Here is a 14,560-nt window from a genome sequence, read left to right on the forward strand (position 1 = left end):
ATTTTTTAGTACAGCTTAATCCTAAGTTAAAACTTTTTTAGTTTACAATATTATATATATATATATATATATATATATATATATATATATATATATATATATATATATATATATATATTAGGGGTGTAACGATACGCGTATTCGTATTGAACCGTTCGGTACGACGCTTTCGGTTCGGTACGCGGTACGCATTATGTATACCGAACGGTTCGTTGGAGTAATTAATTATATTTGAAAAAAAAAAAAAAAGAGAGAGAGAGAAATATAATGATATGCGTTCAACAAGGTAGCCCAATAACCCAAACAACGTAACAGGCAACGCCCCTGACACTCCCGAAGAAGAAAAAAACACCATCTTATATGTTTATGTTAGGCTACTCAGCAGGCGCTCGCTCACTCAGTACGCGCTGAAGGCTCGTTGCAAAATAGCCAATGCGTTTAACAGACTAGAAATGAGAAGATCCTCCAATAACCAACAGGTCTGGTGTTTGGGTGCACTTTGGATTCCCTTTAAGCTATAATGGTGATGGCAAGAGAGTGGTGGATAAAAAAACAACGGTATGTCGCATCTGCAACATGACAGGGTACACCAGCGGGAATAAAAAAAAAAAAAAAAAAAAAAACACCAGCGGGAATATCTGGGATATATGCGTCAGTACTATCTGGGAAAAGACGAAAAAAAGGAGAAACATGCACGCAGCAAACTATCCCTGCAGCATTTAGACACTATAGCTTACAGGGAATCCAACCCAAACACCAGACCTGTTGGTTATTTTAGGATCTTATATTTCTGGTCTGTTAAAGGCATTCGACATTTTGCAACGAGCCTTCAGCGCGTGCTGAGTGAGCGAGCGCCTTAGGGGCCGTTCACATATCGTGCCTAAAAACGCATGGAAAACGCTAAGCGCGTCTTTCTCCTCCTTTCCAAAGCGCTTGGGCAGAAGCGCTCATGAGGCGTCTGTCTTTGCTAAGCAACAATGACGTGCTCTCTCCATGAGACGCGGAAATTTCAGCGAAGGATAAATGGATTTGCAGCTCTAAAAATCGCTTGCAGTAGCTCTGCTACTAAATTTATTTCAAAATTGCAATCCATATACAACTATGATCAGCTGATCCTTCATCTTGGCTGAGCTCTCAACGTTGTTACGGGAAAGGATGAAGCTGATTGGTTAGTTCTTGTCACATGACCCGCGGTGCGCTTGCGGCATTCTGAAAAGTTGAGATGTTTTTACATTTTGCTGTATCTAAAACGTACCGAACCGAACCGAACCGAACCGTGACATCAGTGTATCGTATCGAACCGAACCGTGAATTTTGTGAACCGTTACACCCCTAATATATATATATATAATTGACTTTTAGGTTTATTTCAGTTAGCAAAAAGAGTTTTGAATAGTTGTTGTAGTTTATATATATATATATATATATATATATATATATATATATATATATATATATATATATATATATATATATATATATATATATATATATATATATATATATATATATTTTTTTTTTTATTATTATATAAAAATATAGCTTTTATTAGTTTTTATTGTTTTAAATTCCACATTTCAGTGTTTTAAGATTTAAGAACTTACAACTATAATCATTTTTATTTCCGTTTTAATTTTAGTTATTTTAACACTTCAGCTTATGTAGTTTCAGTGAGTTGCTAACTAAAATATTTAATCAAAATGTTATTGCACATTTTTTAATATTTAGAATTATTTTGTATTTGTTTATTTTAATTTAACAAAACATTTTTTGGTAACACTTTAGTATATGGTCCAATTCACACTAATAACTAGTTGCTTATTAGCATGTCTATTACTAACATATTGGCTGTTTATTAGTGCTTATAAAGTACATATAATGCATGACATCCATAATCCTACCCAATACCCTAAACTTAACAACTACCTTATAAACTATTAATAAGCAGCAAATAAGGGCAAAAGTCATAGTTAATGGTTAGTTAATAGTGAGAATTGGACCCTAAAATAAAGTGTGACCCATTTTTTTTATCCAGTAGTTTTCATGATAACAAGGTGAACTTTCATCCGCAGGTTCAGCCCTCTGAAATCGTTCGTCACGGATCTGACATCATTTACAAAGTAAGCAGCACAAAAACATAATGGCAATTAAGCAGCTGGGACCAAAAACATTTTTAATCTTAATTTTTTGTAACCATTTGTTATATAAAATCTCAAAAAAATTCCCTTAATTGACATTAATATTACTAATCACTTACAGTATCACGGTATTGTATCGATGGCGGTCGAGGAGGACCGCGCAGACTCGGGGTCTGACGGAAAGACACAGGTGACCAGCTGGGGGCAGCAGCGCCCTCCTCACGCCAGGACCGTCCCGCACACGAACACCAGAGCTGCTGCACAGCCTGTTGTGACTCAGGTGAGAGTATGAAAAGGTCCGATTCACTTACAGTTATATGTTGCAAACAAACCTGCATGTTTGCTTGTACCTCTCCCCAGCCGTCCTCCAAACCCTGCACCCCAGAGCTCACTGGCTTTCTGCATTATAACGACAGCTCGGCTCAGCTGCTCTGCTGTAACGGGGACTCCTGGAGGCCCTGGACCCCGAATAACGAGGTTGTTAACACCGCAGTATTTCATATTTAGAAGTCAGGATGACATGATGCCCTTCGGTTTCAGGATTTCACGAGATGATTTGAATGTTTTCTGGTCTTTTCTGCACTCATCTAGACTGTGAAAGCACAGAAGTGTCCTCCAGGATGGACGTATCACAACGACTACTGTTACATACTGAGCGCCGAGCGCAAAGCCACGTGGAGCGCTGCGGCGCGGGCCTGCAGAGAGAGGTCAGACAGAGCAAACGCTAGATAAATAATAGTGAATGTGTGCATAATTAAAACGATTATTTTGCCAATATTTCAAAAAATTAAAAAATAAGTCCCCAGAGTTGTCTTACTTGCATTACTTGTCCCTCAAGCTACGATGGACACCTGGTCAGTGTTTTGTCGAAAGGAGTCATGGGCTGGCTGTGGGACTTCAGTGACAGAAAACCCTTTTGGATCGGTAACCTTTTTTTCTTCTTCTTAATTTTATGCTGTCAGTTTAATTACAGTGTTTTGAAACAGAACAGCTGATTGAATCTTCAGACAAAATATTTTTAAAATAAAAAATGAAAGTTTGCATATGTGCTTTCATGGCTCATATAGTAAGATATTGGATTATATGGAGCTCAAAAAAGCAGAAGGAACACCTCAGTTTTATTCGGAGGACCAAACAGAGCAAAAATACGTGATTTAGTGTAGATGCTGATATTTATATGACCCACAACAAAATACAATTCTGATGCTTGCAATCAGATCTTTTTAACAGTATATCAGACTGTATCTGCCAATGATATGTCAGATGATTTTTATAGAATTAGTTTTATTGTGTTGGCAAAACATAATTCAATATAATGCAGATGAGCAAAGAAACATTCCTGAAAATCATGTTTGATGCATTTAAATTATTAATTTTTTTAAAGTGCAGATATTCAATTAAACCTAAGTCGCTTCAGTCCAGCAAGTAAAAAAAAAAAAAAAAAAAAAAAAAAAATTTTGTATGTATTTTAATGCTTTATTTTTTATTTTGGATCCCTTAATGCTACCCAATACCTAAACCTACACCACCTTACTATTAATAAGCAGCAAGCAAGGAGTTTATTGAGGCTAAAGTAATATGTAATAGTAAGAACTGGACCCTAAAGTGTGAGTCAAAAGGCTCTAAAGGGTTAAACATGAACTCGCTCTCGGTGTAATAACAGGACTGAATGATCGTGACAGCAAAGGCCGCTGGGAATGGGTGGGTGGAGAGCCTGTCACTTACACCAACTGGAGGCAGACCCCTCCTAAAAACAGGAAGAAGGGAACGAGGAGGTGCGTCCTGGTCTGGAGGAAGACCAAGTGGCAGATACGAGACTGTAAGAAAGGAAAGGGCCACCGCTACGTGTGTCACATTAAAATGTGAGTTCAGTCAGAGCTGCACATAACCTGAGGACACGACATCTACTCCTCCGTGCACGTACGGATCATGATGTGATCGTGCACGGTCAGAAACAACAGAACAGCCACATTAACGGTTTCTAATCACAAAACATCTTCTGGAGCTCGGACGACTGTCATGTGTGATGATCTACGCAATGTTATTTGTATTATATATGTATTTATTACTGTATGTTATGGGAATATGGGGTGTTTTTGATTTTGTAGCGGTGATGTTTATATGTATAATTTCTTGAGTTAGCATGATAAGCTTTTTCTAATTAAAAAACAATACACAAAATCTGAAATCGAGGCTCTGTCATTATGATTTGTGTGCACATTTTTTATAATTATTGTCAGAGATTGAATATACACCCAAAAAATATTCTAGGCTCACAGTTGTTGTGGAAAAAAAGTAAATCTTAAAATAAAAAAATAAAAATTGTATGCATGAATAGAGCTCTGTTTCTTGCACAGAACGATTGTTTTGTGTCTTTAAACATCAGTGTATCATTTTTATTAGTGTATGTTTTAGCCATGATTCCCATTCACCTCCATTATATGACTGACAGACTGCAACACTTTGAGTTAAAAGTCTCTGTTTGTGTTCGACTGAAGAAACAAAGTCAAATACATCCTGGATGCCCTGTGGGTAAACAGATGAACATCAAATATTCATTTTTGGTTGAACTATCCCTCAAATCATAGCAATATTTTATAATATTACTGTTTTAAACTGTAGAAAACCGTAAATGCAACTGAAGCGGAAGAGACTTCTTATAAAAGCATTAAAATCTCCCTGAATGGTGGTCTAAACATTCACAAATTGGGCAGCCGTCTTCTGCTTAAATAAATCAGTTTATTAAAAGTTCTTAACCAAAATGATCTTCAATATTATGAAAGAATTTAGAAAGTAACATTTTACAAATAAAAACACCTTTATCCCATCTTTACATACAAAATAAGGCACTATTCAGCGTTCTGTCGAGCAATATACAAAACATCATACAAATAATGACAATGTACAACAATTCTTCAATGTACAGAAAAATTACGATGTGCCCAAATAATGTCAAATTTCACTTTTTACTTATAAATGACCAAACAATTTAATCTCCAGTGTCATAATTTCTGTGCACATTGGTCGAAAATCTGATCTTGACATTATAAAAGGGTGAAAACATTTAAAGCGGCCCTTTTTAATTACTGACGAGGGACTAAAGAATAAAAAAAAAGAGAGATATCATCACACACCTAAACCAACAAAAAAGGCCATCAAACTTTAAGTTTAATTCTGCTGTTCAAAAGCAGTTCTTACTAAAAAGCTGGAATGGTTTCACATTTAGCAGCTTCACCTTCTGAAAATATAATCAAATTTTTTAGCAGCTCCTCCCTCCGTAACAATCAAAAAAACAGAGAAAAATCAGAAGCAGTGAACAGAAACACATCCCTCCAAACCAACTAAAGCACTTAATCATATACAGGGTGTATTTTAGGGCAAACTGACACATTTTTTGTTAGTTTTGTTAGTCTTAAGATACAAAGCCTAAGGAGTGTTTTTGTCTTTTAAGTTACTTAATATTGTTCTCTTTTGGCTTAAAAATGTGCAAATGTAAAGTGGGATACTGCCACGCACTGTGTCTGAATGCATACTACACAAACACACATCTTCAGGGGAAGGCTGTGATATCTGCGTGAGATCTGCTGTCAGAGGAAGCCGTGTTCATCCAGGCCTTTCACTGCAACTGGCTTCCATTTAGCAGTGGGTTTATTACTGGAAGCAGGAACTGAAATACAAACATGAAAATGAACAGCCAGTTATCATTTTAACAGTATTATCAGGAAAGAGACTAGTGCTAAATAGTAATGCTAGAAATGAGTCACCAATAATACAAGAATGTGTCTATAAATTAAGATAAATAGCAACAGAATTGAAAAAATTACATTAAATTATTCCCAATCTTTCACAATTATGTAACATGACAGATTTTTGGAAATCTATATAATGACGCTACTACTACTAAAATAAAACACACACACACACACACACACAATGCGTGTATACACACGAAAAACGAAAGAAAAAACTAACAAACAAAAAATAATATTGTAACTAGGGATCACCGGTGTATCGGCCGCCGATATTATCGGATGATTTTTGATTATTTTAAAGCCATCGGCATTTTGGTCATAGCATGAAAAGGGCCGATACTGAAAGTTTATTAATTAATTGCAGGGAGATAACGAGCTGCATGTCTGTTGCACAATCGCATAACGATTTTCTCTGGGCAAAATAATAAAATAATTGCCAAAACAAAATAAAATCTGTAAAAAATATAGTTTGTCAGACAGCATAGTACGACCCATTCAAACGTGACACATCCACATTAAGATTTATTCTCATGGAAATTAATGAAGTAGTCAAACCTGTACATTAGAAGGGGGTAACCCAACTAGGGCTGGGTACCGAACTTCGATGCCTTTATGGTATCAAACGAAAAACTTAGATACTATGAGTATCAAAAAATGAATTATCTTTCGGTGCCAAATTTCGGTTCCAAAAGCCAAGCGGTGTTTTTTTTTTTTTGCCGAGCGGCTGTGTCTGTGTGAGCTTGTAGCATACGTGCATGTAAGGACCTAAATTCACTGTGATTGGCTGTCCACCACCACGTGACATGACGGGGAGGATTTCTAAAAACTTTCTGAATACTCGCAGTCACACAACACGTGTAGTTGTTTTTTCTCAAAACGTTGAGTGTTTTGCCCTCCCTCCCTGTTTAGTTTGGTCTACTCCATTGCGTATCTTGAAACACGCCCCCTTTCACGTCGTCTAAAAAAACCCAGAGAGAGAGACAGATTTATCCGGTAAAACGCAAATTTCTCTAAGCAGCAGGCCACTGTATACGTTCACTTAAAACATAACCGACTGTGTTTACGAGAATACTTGCAGAGACAATTATTTTATCAACCAGTTGTATTAATAATGTTATCCTGAGTGTGAAGTGTAACCAGAATTTGTTTTAATTAAGGTGAAAAATTTAAGTTTTGTGTTTAATGTATCTGTGTTGATGTTGAAATGGATTTTAAAACATATGGTATCGAAAAAAGTATCGTTAGGAACTGGTATCGAAACTGAGGTATCGAAATTGCCACCGGATCGAAAGATTTTGAACAATACCCAGCCCTAAACCCAACACTTTTGGCAAAACAGTGTGTATTTATTTACTTACTGTAAGTGACTGCATCAACTATAAAACTATGCCAATTTATGGTATTCACTGCTACATGAAGACAGCTGTCCATGTGTTAGAGTCTGCTGTTACCTGACAGCGCTGGAGCTCTGCTGTGTGTTTCTGAAGGAGCCGGTGATGGTCTTTCCCCGTAATCACTTTCACCAGACGATGTGTGATCTCCGGCTCTAGAGTCTGCCATCACGTGCAGAGCGGGTCTCTTTTTATGGTACTTGGCACGGTACGTGTCCGTCATGCAGCTGTCCACAGAGAAGTATGTGCTGGGGAAGACAGGAGAGCCGGCCGCAGGTTTGGGGAAGCTGGAGAACTTCTCCTCACCTTCACTCGCGGACAGATCATTCCTCTCCGGATCCGAGGAGCCAGACTTGGAGCTCGCGTCCGAGTTCTCCTGCCACTTCTGCAGGGAGGTTTGGGACAGAGCAGAGCCGTTGCGAGGAGGACGTCGAGGGCTGGGTGGAGGGGGATCTCGTCGCCGGTTCTCTGAGCTCAGGTTGAGAGGTTTGGGAGGCAGTGGTGGAGCCACGGAGTGAGTCCGAGAGGGAACCGGAGGAACGTCAGCTCGTGATGAGGTTTGATCGTCAGAGCTGTTCCACTCTGAACTGCTGGTCTTGGTGAAATTAGGAGAGATGGGGTTCCTGTTAACCGCGTGTGATCGTTGTACCTCAGTCCTCTCCAGCCTCACATTAGCAGGGTTGTATCGAAAAGCTTGACTCCTGTAGGAGAAAACAGAAGGTTTGTCTTATATCTACCTCATACTTGCCCATATTACCTTTACAACGAACTGGTTACACTGGTGTCTTTGTTACAGTGTAATTACTGAGTAATCTTAATTAATCGCATGTACTTACTATATAGTTAGGGTTTGGCTTAGTGTTACTTGTATGTAATAATGCATGATGTACTGATGATACAATGCTAAGTATATGTGACATGCAACAAGAACACCTTAGTGTTCACAAAATCTTTCTTACTTTAAAAAGAAGTGCACTTAAGAGTACTGACTGTGTAGTTGTAGTGTTAATCTTACAAGACTTGCAGATAATAGAATGTTTGTTTAAAGAGAAACACTTTAAATGTTTAACACACTTAAGTACATTGTATTATTTTACAAGCACATTATAAATCATTGCAATTTTACTAATTTTGGTCATGTTCTAAAATAGTTCATTTTTTTGTTTTACCAACATATTAAAGAAACAACTTGAAATGTAGTGTCATTTGATATTACATTTAAAATGTATATATATTTTAAATAATATACTTTTATTTATTTTGAATGTACTAAATTGCAACAAATGTGTAGTTCAATATTTAAGCGCACGGCACGATAGACGTTTCAATAGAAACAACATTTAAGTGTATTTCAGTTCTCTTTAAATGCTGGTCAGTGCTACATTCAGCAGTATTTTAACCATAATCCAAAAGACAATAGAAGCAATTGTGAAATTACATATTAAGAGGGTTAAAAAGCACTCTGAAGTTCAGCTAATTAAAACAATAATTCATTTTATTCAATTTATTGCAATCGACATGCAGTTGTGTCTCAAAACATTCCATTCAAACTTACTGTAAGCTATTACTACCATCTTAATTACTATTAAAAAGTCATTTACTATTATTACTAATTACTATTACAAAAACATTTATGACCTGAGCCACAAAACATGCTTTGAAAAGTGTGTATCAGTATGTTTTTCCATGAAGCCCAAAGCACATGAGGTCATCTTATGCAAATAAAAACAGATTCATGTGAAAAAAAAAAGAAACGTAAGTGACAAATCGTTTTCTCCCTTCCTCCAATCTTTTCTATACACATATATTTTCAGGTTTTATGCATGCAAATATATTTTCTGCAAACGGAAAGCACACTAAACTACAAGTTAAACATTCAAATTAATTTTTTTCTCTCCAAACGACATACCTTAGAATAGCAGGACTCATGGAATGATTTTGTGTTTTCTTTTGGTGGTCACCTACAAGATAAATGAATAAAAATAATCAACTTTAATGTACTGTTGCATGCATTCTTTAATGTAAATGTATTATTAATAAAACGCACATCCCAAATAAGTGAAAGACAGTGCAGAAGTGTTATGTGAGGGCTCGGGGCTGGGGTATTGTCGGGGTCTCAGTGGGGTCTCTTGGCCTGTCTAAAGCACACTAGTCCATCCGGCTCAAACCAGCTTCTCTGTGCTCACGATGGCTGGTTAACAATGAGCTCAAGGGGTAACCGTGATCATTAAAGCCAAGTGGGCAGTGAGTCGAAGGAGAAAACAGCAACGCTTTCAGTGTGTTACTGTAGAGACCAAAACCTTCAATCTGAGGAGACATGACTACACAGATGCATGCTGGGAACACATTCAGACGCAGCAGTGCACAAAATAACAGTAAAGACTGTCAGGGAAGACAAAAACCTCACAACAACAATCTGCTTCAGATCAGCTGCTTATTAAAAGTAAAAATTAGTTTATAAATCTATAGGTTTCAAAACTTTTCTTCTAAAAAAAAAAAAAAAAAAAAAAAAAAAAAAAAAAAAAACACTGAAGACATTTACTGCTCACAGAAGTACATAAATGTTTAATACGCTCTCTCTTCTTCCAAATGAATGTGACTCAGTATTACTAAAACATTTCTAAATTCAAGCGCATACAGAGAGAAAAAAAATCTAGAATGTGCCTCTTACTACAAAGCTTTTAAGATATACATTTGAATATAAGATATATATTTTTAGATAATTCTCTCTTTCTCGCTCTCTCCACACACACACACAAACAATAAACAAAGCATATCTTAATATTTCCCACTCTGAATTCCTATTTAAATGGGTAATATGTTAAAAAAAGTACTCAAGTCATGGATGGTCTGTAATATCAAGTGAAACTCTAGAGGGCGCTACAGATGAACACTGGTCTTTACTGGTAGACAAGTCTGTCATCATGAGGACTGAAGATTTGTTTTGCTGTAAAAGTTCAGTGAGCCATACTTTGAATGCAACTTTAAGACCCCCCCACCACCCAAAAAAACCTGTACCAATACCTATCAGTTCACATGTAAACTAAACATCATAATAAACAGAATCCAACAGAAAAGGACACAACTTCTTGATTAGTACTACACTTCTTTAGCATTTTCCTTGTCGGTTCGTCTTTACATCTGAGTACAGTCAGTGCCTCGATGTCGAGCCCCCTGAGACTCAGCCATCGGCGTGTGTGTGCGTGTGTGTGTGTGTGTGTGTGTGTGTGTGCGCCTCTCCCTCCTTCTGTTATTTTATTCCCCAGCGCATTAGCAGCTAAATCCCTTTGGCTAGCATGCAATTATGAGAGGATTGGACTTTAGACCCCATTTTCAAGCCTGTCGTGTTTAAGCTGCTAAGCCTCATGAGAAGAACCTCCATTTGATGGCCATGACTTGCAATATTAGATAACGTTGTTGCAATATTGCTAAATGTTTTTATAAAATATAGAGAAGCCAGAAGAAACCACCACACGGTGAGTCCCTCCACTGACGCAAGTTTAGGAGGTTTTGTTTGTTTCCTCTATTATAAAGCACACATTGTAAATTTACAACATCATTACCATCAAATACATCATCTCTTCTTAAGAAGCTGTGTGGTTTGAGACATCATTCATGCCCACAAACACAGTGTAATACTCTGAATGAAGAAATACAGTTAGAACATCAGCTGGTACCATAAAATCGCTTTTATTTGAGCAGTTTTTTTTATATTATATATCATAGTATTCATTAGCATTTAGCTTTTATTTTTATATCATTATCATAAAAATTATTTTTTGAACTGAACCCAAAACTAAAATCACAAAAAAAAAAGTTTCTTAAGTAAATAAATAAAAAAAATGACAGAATTAAATATTTAAGATTTCAACTAACTTTAAAATAAAAGTATATAAAAACTATACAGACATATGTAAAAAAAATACTAATATTTTATATTTATATATATATATATATATACATACATACACACACATACATATATATATATATATAGAGAGAGAGAGAGAGAGAGAGAGAGAGAGAGAGAGAGAGAGAGAGAGAGAGAGAGAGAGAGAGAGAGAGAGAGAGAGAGAGAGAGAGAGAGAGAGACTTTTTGGTACATAACTATTTTAGTTTGAGTATTTTTAGTATTTGTTATTTGCTTTGATATTTTTGTAACTGTAAATATATTGTATATTGCATTGTATATGCAACTGTATATTTTAATTACTTTTTTTTTTCGTCAGTTTAGTATTGCAACAAAATTATTTCAGTTTCAGCCAAGACACCATTTCATGTTTTCATTAGTTTTTAACCTAATACTTACATTTGATTTGTTTCACCTTCATTTCAATCACAAAACAGAACTTTTTAAAACAGTAGCACTACATAAAATTGCACATTTGAGAATATAAATTAGATTATCACCAGCTGGAGCCAAAAAGCATTTCCTGGCTCATAATCATAATTTAAAAGCATTGCCTGATTCACAATTATTCAGTTAATATTCATGTTCCCTAAAGTCCTAGACGATGCATCCAGACACGTGAAGAAATGAGCGGCTTGTGAGTGTTCATCAACACTCAACATCTGAGCCAACATGAGATCACCGCCACACACCTGCTCTCTACACGCCACTGAGCAGAATTAATGTATTACAGCTAATTCATCTTTTTCATCCACCCTTTTGAAAGGGAGGCCATTACTTGCCAAGTAATACATGCAAATATACATAGGGATAGATATGCATCACATCTAGATCTGTTGACAAGCTGAAAATAGTTACTGATGTCTAAGAATAAATATTTTCCACAGTGCAACAGGATCTTGGAGAATACTTTTAATAACACACTACAAACTCCCAACTACATTCATACTTTCACATTTATTGGGCCAATATCTTTAAATATCAGCGTTTGCAATATTCTGCTGCTGTTTGGACCATTTCAATTTCAAGCGCAATTTCATTTTGGAAGTGGTTCAGCGGTAAATAAAATGCAGCATCTTTTTACGTCAGTTTTTGTTCCAATATTAAATTTGGTTTTCAGCTTTATTTAAATGACTGAAAATTAATGTTTTAATAGAGTAACTTCGTTATCAATAACCACACTGGTAATATAGATATTTAAACATTTGAGAAACTCCTGCTGCTCTGACCTTTACGAGCGTCTTACAGGACACACAGCACTGACAATAAACTACACACTACAGAAACCCTCCTCACTTCACCTCTGATCAAACAAGGCCAACGTTCATCTGCACTGTTTACTCAAAGCATGGCTTGTTAACATGGGATTTTGTCACTTCCTTCCTTGGCAATATGTACACAGGAACAGCAGCCAAAAAATGTTCTCGACATGAAAGTCGAACTTAATTTATGAATTGAAATGCTTTATATCAATTCCAAGTCCCATCTGCAAAATGTATATATATTTATTCACATTTTGCAATTACTTTTATCCAGCTGGTGTAAAGGTGATTTTTAGTGGGTGCAAGTCAGTTAAATATAACATTTTGAAGAAAAAAGAATTAGTATTTCTTCCAACACATTTGATCACATTATCTATGTATGTTTGACAAAGTGTTCAAATGTTTTGACCAATATATCTATTGATGTATAATTAAAAACTAACTTAGGTGTTACATTTTTAATCCACTGCCATTTAATGCATATTTACACATCACACATTATTATTACAAACAGTGTGGCTAAAAGAGTGGCTTTTATTAAGTTCGTATTCATACGTATTCTAATATGATATATATATCCACATGTATAAATAAACACACACACACACACAGAAATAAATAATGAATCATTTTAAATTATTAAATAGTTAAAATTATACAATTTTAAATATTCTTCATTTATTATAATTTTTTTTATTTCTCTGTTCTTTTCCTTTTTGCTTTCCAGAATGATTTCTGCTCTATTGGCTGCTGGATTCAGTCCAGTTTGAAAGACAACACTCAGCACTTTTGAACCAATTCCAAAATGACATTTGGAAAGAACTGTCAATATAATGTTAAACTGCAACTCAAATGTGACGATTGCAGCAAAACAAAACAAAACATAACAACATAAAACAAAACAAAACAACATAAAACAAAACATAACAACATAAAACAAAACATAACAACATAAAACAAAACAAAAAACAACAAAACAAAACAAAATGATTAAAAATAAAACAATGACACCATTATATATAGCATGTTTATATTCAATGTTCTCTCTCTCGCTCTCTCTCTATATATATATATATCTACACACATATTAATTTGGATATACAGTAAACATCCAGCATCCCTCCCTGTCTAACTCCTCCACACTCGTTTAATGTCAAAGGAACGCAGAGTCATTATTTCCCACAGCACCGAACACTTCAGAGCTCGCGCCGCAGTGGAAACAGACTCAGAGCTGTCCTTTCTGCTTCACTTCTTCAGCCCATAAAGCACCTAGAGCTGGGGTAAACAGCCCCCCGCCCCGCCGCGACCATCACAACACACACACACACACACACACACACACACACGAGCAGGACAAACGACTGGTCCACAAACACCCCTCCCTTCACTCCAGCGGTTCATCTGATAACAGCCACACTGCCACATCACTGACTTATGACACTACAGTATCTTGATATTCTCAACAGTTTTGTACTTATAATATTTTCAGTTTATTACATTTATAAGACAAAAGCACGTAAAAGTACTAAAACGTAAAACTCCAAATTCAAAAGGAAAACTGAAAATATAAAACTAAAAGCTTTAAAAATATTAATAAATACTATAATAGTACATAATTAATGCTAAAATAACAGCGCCCCATGGGACGGTTCTATGGAAGTTAATATGCTGCCTATATAGGATACAGCGAAAAACGCAACTGTCAACAAGTTATGCAAATAATGTTTTGGTAATGTCTGAAATGCATTATCCATTAACAACTAAAAAAAATCATAACTCAAAAGGATTAGACAGCACTTACTGTAGATAATGGACGAAGGTGAGATCTCGGCCTTTGGATCCTCGTACCTCCTTTGGTAGTTCGGCTCCCTAAAAAGACACGATGCATTGAACTGAACAGTGTTCTTCAGCAGTGCTGTGCTTGACTTCATTGGTGGACACAGTGGACTCTGTGCTCCCTTCACTTGCATGAATGTGGGAGAACACAACATGCATGGGATTTTGTCATATTTCACCACGTCATTTATGGTGGACGTACAATACTGATGAATTTGTGAACACTTAACAGGAATGTGCAACTAAGCTCATGTCTTTACTGAATTCTTCT

At 36.0% G+C, this 14,560-nt stretch overlaps 2 protein-coding genes across 3 annotated transcripts in view; one reads left to right on the forward strand and one right to left on the reverse strand.

The window, feature by feature from the left end:
• Positions 1-4,326, forward strand: part of frem1a (Fras1 related extracellular matrix 1a) — a 32,759-nt gene extending 28,433 nt beyond the window's left edge. The window contains exons 32-37 of the mRNA XM_052561405.1: positions 2,073-2,120; positions 2,260-2,418; positions 2,499-2,615; positions 2,730-2,845; positions 2,977-3,062; positions 3,802-4,326. Coding sequence (XP_052417365.1) covers positions 2,073-2,120; positions 2,260-2,418; positions 2,499-2,615; positions 2,730-2,845; positions 2,977-3,062; positions 3,802-4,004 — 729 coding nt within the window. The 3' untranslated portion in view covers positions 4,005-4,326. The remainder of the gene's footprint in view (positions 1-2,072; positions 2,121-2,259; positions 2,419-2,498; positions 2,616-2,729; positions 2,846-2,976; positions 3,063-3,801) is intronic.
• A 531-nt stretch (positions 4,327-4,857) lies between these two features.
• The window catches only part of LOC127962205 (inactive ubiquitin carboxyl-terminal hydrolase 53), a 43,504-nt gene continuing 33,801 nt past the window's right edge, over positions 4,858-14,560 (reverse strand). For both annotated transcript variants that reach the window (XM_052561711.1, XM_052561710.1), the window contains exons 15-18: positions 14,255-14,322; positions 9,191-9,242; positions 7,342-7,982; positions 4,858-5,805 (exon numbers count right to left, since the gene is read on the reverse strand). In XM_052561711.1, coding sequence (XP_052417671.1) covers positions 5,726-5,805; positions 7,342-7,982; positions 9,191-9,242; positions 14,255-14,322 — 841 coding nt within the window. In that variant the 3' untranslated portion in view covers positions 4,858-5,725. The remainder of the gene's footprint in view (positions 5,806-7,341; positions 7,983-9,190; positions 9,243-14,254; positions 14,323-14,560) is intronic.

This window comes from Carassius gibelio, chromosome B7 (genome assembly GCF_023724105.1).
Source record: "Carassius gibelio isolate Cgi1373 ecotype wild population from Czech Republic chromosome B7, carGib1.2-hapl.c, whole genome shotgun sequence".
Taxonomy (NCBI): Eukaryota; Metazoa; Chordata; class Actinopteri; order Cypriniformes; family Cyprinidae; genus Carassius; species Carassius gibelio.